A 6,000-nucleotide genomic window follows, 5' to 3' on the forward strand; every position below is an offset into this window, starting at 1 on the left:
TTTTTGATGTTGGAGGTGATCTGACTGTCAGGATATTTCAAGATTAAAATCAACAAAACTTGATTGCGGTTAAATTGCTCAGAAGAAAGATGTGTGCAATATGACGTCACTAGTTGCTATCATTGCAATAGTTTTTATTGGTTATTGCATTCAAGTTACATGTTAGGCTCTTTATTTTGTAGGTCACTTTGCAACTATAGACATCGCACGTCGCACGTCGCACGTCGCACGTCGCACGTCGCACAATCGCACTTCAGCTGAATCTGAGCGTTTTAACCGCGATTGAGTTTTGTTGATTTTAATCTTAAAACATCCTGACAGTCAAATCACCTCAAACATCAAAAACGATTGCAAATGATAAAAAATATCGATACTTTCTGATAAAATCTACGAAAACTTTCTGTAAATTCCATGTTAATTTTTAATCACTCTGTAGCTAGTCAGCATTTGATGTTTGTCAGCGGTTGATGTTTGTCAGCAGTTGATGTTTGTCAGCGGTTGATGTTTGTCAGCAGTTGATGATTGTCAGTGGTTGATGTTTGTCAGCGGTTGATGTTTGTCAGTAGTTGATGTTTGTCAGCAGTTGATGTTTGTCAGCAGTTGATGTTTGTCAGTGGTTGATGTTTGTCAGCAGTTGATGTTTGTCAGCAGTTGATGTTTGTCAGCGGGTGATGTTTGTCAGTGATTAATGTTTGTCAGCGGTTGATGTTTGTCAGTGGTTGATGTTTGTCAGCAGTTGATGTTGGTCAGCAGTTGATGTTTGTAAGTGGTTGATGTTTGTCAGCAGTTGATGTTTGTCAGTAGTTGATGTTTGTCAGCCGTTAATGTTTGTCAGTAGTTGATGTTTGTCAGCGGTTGATGTTTGTCAGCGGTTGATGTTTGTCAGCGGTTGATGTTTGTCAGTGGTTGATGTTTGTCAGTGGTTAATGTTTGTCAGCGGTTGATGTTTGTCAGTGGTTGATGTTTGTCAGCAGTTGATGTTTGTCAGCAGTTGATGTTTGTCAGCGGGTGATGTTTGTCAGTGGTTAATGTTTGTCAGCGGTTGATGTTTGTCAGTGGTTGATGTTTGTCAGCAGTTGATGTTGGTCAGCAGTTGATGTTTGTCAGCAGTTGATGTTTGTAAGTGGTTGATGTTTGTCAGTGGTTGATGTTTGTCAGTGGTTGATGTTTGTCAGCAGTTGATGTTTGTCAGCATTTGATATTTGTCAGTAGTTGATGTTTTTCAGCAGTTGATGTTCGTGCTGAAAACGACAGAGATGAGTCAATTGTTAGCCTCCTTGCTGCCAGGATTGGCTGCTATTGCACAAGTGATGGATTGTTTAGAGATATCTCTTTGTCCTTTTGTCTCGTAAAAATATATTTTGCAATATTAATTTTTTGTCGGTAGGCTTATTTAAGAGATAATACAGCAGCTAAAGTATTAGCTTCAAAATTGCAAAATATATTAGTTTTAGTTTTCCTCTTAGAAAAACCTATAACTCCATAGTAACTCTATAGTAACCTCTGTTAAGATGTAGCTATGGTGCTTCTTTCATAAATGTAGAACAACATTCTGTTTTTTTTCTACTAGAAATTTTAAAAGGCGATGAAGGTATACTTGGCTCTGCCATTTTTCTCTGTGAGGAGAGAAAGGAAGGAAAAGGAATGTACAGCCTGACAACACTAAACCAACAGCTATGCAAACATGAGGATGGGTTAAACTCGCACACGTGCGCCGCTTGAAACAGACTGCACGCCACGACTGATCAGGTTCATCGTAATCCCTTTAATAACCGGTTCACAGCAGTTCACTCATTTGTTTACCTTACCAGATTTTATTTTGCTCCTCTTTGACGTAAAAACATCTTATTAGCATGCATGCTTGAAATACTTGACAAATTAACATCTGAGAATCCTGCTGGGCCTGTGGCACTTGTGAGAACGTCTGCGGTGAGGTTAGATTTACTATAATGAACGATTCGCTGTTCTACCACTGACATACAAAATAGTAGCCTACCTGTACACCGCTTATAGTTATTGGAACAAAGGTTTTACCTATTTTATTTGTGGAGATGATCTGTTCTTAAGAAGGTATTGCATGTTTCATTTATCATCATTTCAAGCAACTACATTGGGTTTTCCAGCTCTCACATAAAGTTGAGTAGCAAGAGTTATAGCACCTATAGTTATAGCATGAGAAACATTTAATAAGAAAAGCAAATGTTTCACAGCAGAAAAGTATTGCAAGTTTATAAAATTGTACTTTTGTACTGCTGCAACGTACAAGAGAGGTTTTACTATCAGTCAGGTTACTGTTGCTAGCACGGTCTATGGTTAAAGCCAAAAACACAGAAGTTAGATGAAAACCAGCTTTATCAGAGATAATACAGTAGGTAAAAGTAATAACCCTCACGTCTGCCTTCTACTCAAATCAATTATAACAGTTATCTGTTTATGGCTGCCGAGTGCATCGTCTTTATATCACAGTCATGATAGTTGGCGGCATCAGCAATTCTACTCAATTTACCGAGTCAGTGATATGATAATAAATTGGATGATACTTGCATTTTACCACAGTTCTGGCTAGGTAACCATACAGATACATGCAAACTTCAACATGTAAAGATGTGTTTTGTCCCCAAGATCACAATGAAAGTTAACTTGTGATTTGGCTGGTTGATGAGCAAGTTTTTATTTATATTAATCAGTAGAGTTTATTCTGAAGAGTGAATGTTCATAACAAACTCTCAGCTTAGCTTTCTTTTTTTAAAGCTGTCTTCTTTAAATTTATTGTTAACTGATAAAGTACACAAAAATGAAAGGTTCACGTGATTATTAGGGGTCGTGTGACTACTAAGGGTCATGTGACTATAAAGGGTCACGCGATTATTAGGGGTCATGTGACTATAATAATTAAGAGTCATGTGACTATAAAGGCTGATTCACATTATATCGCTGCAGGTTGGCACGGCGATTATTCGTCGATTATGTGCACCAGAAACCAAAGGCATCACTGAGACAATGCTGATACTTCAGGAGAGTTTACAGCAGACAAACTTTCCCAATAGTTCGCTGAGCATCCATGACAGCCTGTGCTTGGCCATGGCCATGTTGATTGGCCATCGTGGATTGCTCGATCCATATTTTATTTTTATAACAGTTGCTGCGGGACTAGTATTTTCATGTTTCCGCGACTGTATTGTATAGAGAGAATGCAATGCTGCAGGCTATTTGCTGATGTAAACACAGATGGGTCTGTGATGGTGTTAACATTATTATCATAGATGACCACCAGAGTATTGTGTGATTAACAGTGACAAACAACGATATAATGTGAACCATATGGACATGGTCATGTGACTATAGCAGTAAATAAAGAATTTATAATGGCTGAAAAGCAACAGTGATCTGTTACTGGTCAGCTGACAGAGTGAAATTGCTTCCATCCAGCGGAGCAGGAAATTACTATTACAGACAGTTTCCTGCAGTTCATTGTTTACCCATAAATCTTTAGTAGCAGGAGATCTGGGGAATAAAATTCCTCAAAAAGCTGCTGAGTTTTATAAGGCTCTGAAACGTTGTATGCTGTCTTTTTCTTAGCTTCACTCTTTAAATGGTGGCCAGTAAGAAAGAAGATGCAAAATTTAACTATGCGGTTTGTTTCTGTACCATGACAAGGCCTGGTGGGTTTGTGTTTTTGTACCATGACAAGGCTGAGCAGGTTTATGTTTTTGTACAGTGACAAGGCTGAGCAGGTTTATGTTTTTGTACCATGACAAGGCTGAGCAGGTTTATGTTTTGTACAGTGACAAGGCTGAGCAGGTTTATATTTTTGTACCATGACAAGGTTGAGCAGGTATGGGTTTTTCATTATGACAAGACAGTCATGTTTTTAAAATATACTCATTTTGTTGATCATTTGGAAATACTTCATATATCTGTCTTTCTGTGTTTCTACGTGCAAAAGCACCTGGTTCAGCCTCTAATCAGCCATTTCAATGTATTAGATGATGCAAAGAAACATTTGGTAACAGTCTACAGAATATCTGAAGCCATTTTACTATCATCTCCGCATAAGTATAAATTATACTGCAAAATAAATAATAATACACAAGTGTTATAACAAAAATGCTGCTGTTGTATTCAATATACAATAATAAAAAAATATACAATAACATCTATTAACAATGTGTAATTGTATCAAATGTTACCAAAAACGTCACATGTTCGTGCTGGTTGTACCAGAGGAGCTCGAGTTACTTGGTTCTTTTACAGACATGTCCTTCGTCGGACAGTCTTGGGTCTGTGTCAAGACACGAAAACACTTGCACAGTCTTTTATAAACCAACTCTCTGTATGTGCTGTTAGCCAGGCCATAGAGCAGCGGGTTGGCGAGTGAGTTCAACTCGAGCATAATGAGAGCAAATATTTCCAACTCCACACTCGGAATGCCGACCCCCCAAAGAACAGCCGAGGTTATGGGTGGCAGCCAACAGAGGGCGCTTCCCACTATTATGGCCCCGATTGTCTTAGTCACTTCCGCTATTCTCCTGTTACCTTTCCTGTTTTTGTTTTTATCAATATGATATTTAGTGAGAACTATGATGTAGATATACACGCCGGTGATTATCCACAGGTAGCCAAATACCAGCAAGACGGTGGGGGCGGCAAGAATCGGTATATCATGGCTGCCGAAATTGCACGTACCAACATCCTTTGTAGAGAATCCGACTCCATTGTATATGAATCCGATTATTGTGTAAATCATAGCGAAGAATGTTATAATACCAGCTATAATTCGCGGATATCGACGAACAAACCGTCTGTTTTGGTAAGAAATACTGCGCTTGAGACACAGAGCCCGGTCGACACTCACCATCACTATCAGAGTTATCATAGATGCGTAGGTAAGATGCAGGTAGACAGCAGTAATTGTACAGAAGACATTGAACTTTTCTAGAAGGTTCTGGAAGGTATTATTGCTGAGCAGAAGCCTGACGATAGCTAGAGCCAAGTCCATAGAGCCAAGGCAGATGAGGAATAATCTGTAGTTATAGTAGACTGGCTTATGGAGTCTCTTCTGGTTGTGAATCATTGAAAGGTGAAAAATGTTTGCTAAAACTGTCAGCGCTGCAATTACGTTGAATGTTATAACTACACTTTCTGGTAACTTATCCTCCATTATAAAGCTTCTTGTCTCCTCTGATCCATTGAGGGCTTGACTGTCGGTGAACTTGATTGTGTGATTCATAGTAATGTATGAGTTTACGCTTCTGTCGACCTGTTCAGGTACTGATGTTTGGCTTTCCAGCTGTTATATATATAGTCACGCACACATGCACTGGATTAGCCTGCAGCATTACGTGCATTTAATTGGTAAAGCCTTCCTAGGCAGATATCTCTTGCGAGCTGTAACATGCATAGTAATTTGAGGCCAAACCGGTGTATGCATATAATGATAATAATTACTTTGTTACTACCGCTGAGCAATTACCTCATGGTATTAATGACAGAGCTCGTTTCAAGTGAATGTTTGGTTTTATTGCTTCTGGGGCGTATCTTTTGGCAATTAGCTGTCCTTGATTGGTATGCACACTTACACTGGGTATACGTACACTCTATTGACTCAGACAAGATAGGAAATATATTTGAATGATTAAAATGAACACCTGTGGTCAGCTCTTTTTTTCACAGGAAGTTGAATATAAGATAACCAGATAAACTAACAATGTCAAGCTATAATGTTGCGCTTATAATATTGCACCTTTTCTTGCATCTGTTCATCCAATTCAGGGATGCATTGACGACTGTGATAAGAATAGAAGTTGGTAGAGTTATATAATACAGATACATGTATTGACCATAGTTGATCAGCTTGTGTGTAAAGGCTAGTTCACACTATATCATTTTATCTCGGAGTTGATGGCACAATACATCGGTGATCGTCGATGATAACAATGTTCACACTATCACAAGTCTATCCGCGTTTGCATCAGCGAATATTCCTTGACATAGTGTTCT

The 6,000-nt window shown here is 38.7% G+C and overlaps 1 protein-coding gene across 1 annotated transcript in view; it reads right to left on the reverse strand.

The window, feature by feature from the left end:
* The window catches only part of LOC137400370 (uncharacterized), a 22,368-nt gene extending 17,083 nt beyond the window's left edge, over positions 1-5,285 (reverse strand). Inside the window, exon 1 of the mRNA XM_068086699.1 lies at positions 4,203-5,285. Within this exon, the coding sequence (XP_067942800.1) occupies positions 4,203-5,230 (1,028 nt within the window). The 5' untranslated portion in view covers positions 5,231-5,285. The remainder of the gene's footprint in view (positions 1-4,202) is intronic.
* Between the last annotated feature and the right edge of the window lie 715 nt (positions 5,286-6,000).

This window comes from Watersipora subatra, chromosome 7 (genome assembly GCF_963576615.1).
Source record: "Watersipora subatra chromosome 7, tzWatSuba1.1, whole genome shotgun sequence".
Classification (NCBI taxonomy): Eukaryota; Metazoa; Bryozoa; class Gymnolaemata; order Cheilostomatida; family Watersiporidae; genus Watersipora; species Watersipora subatra.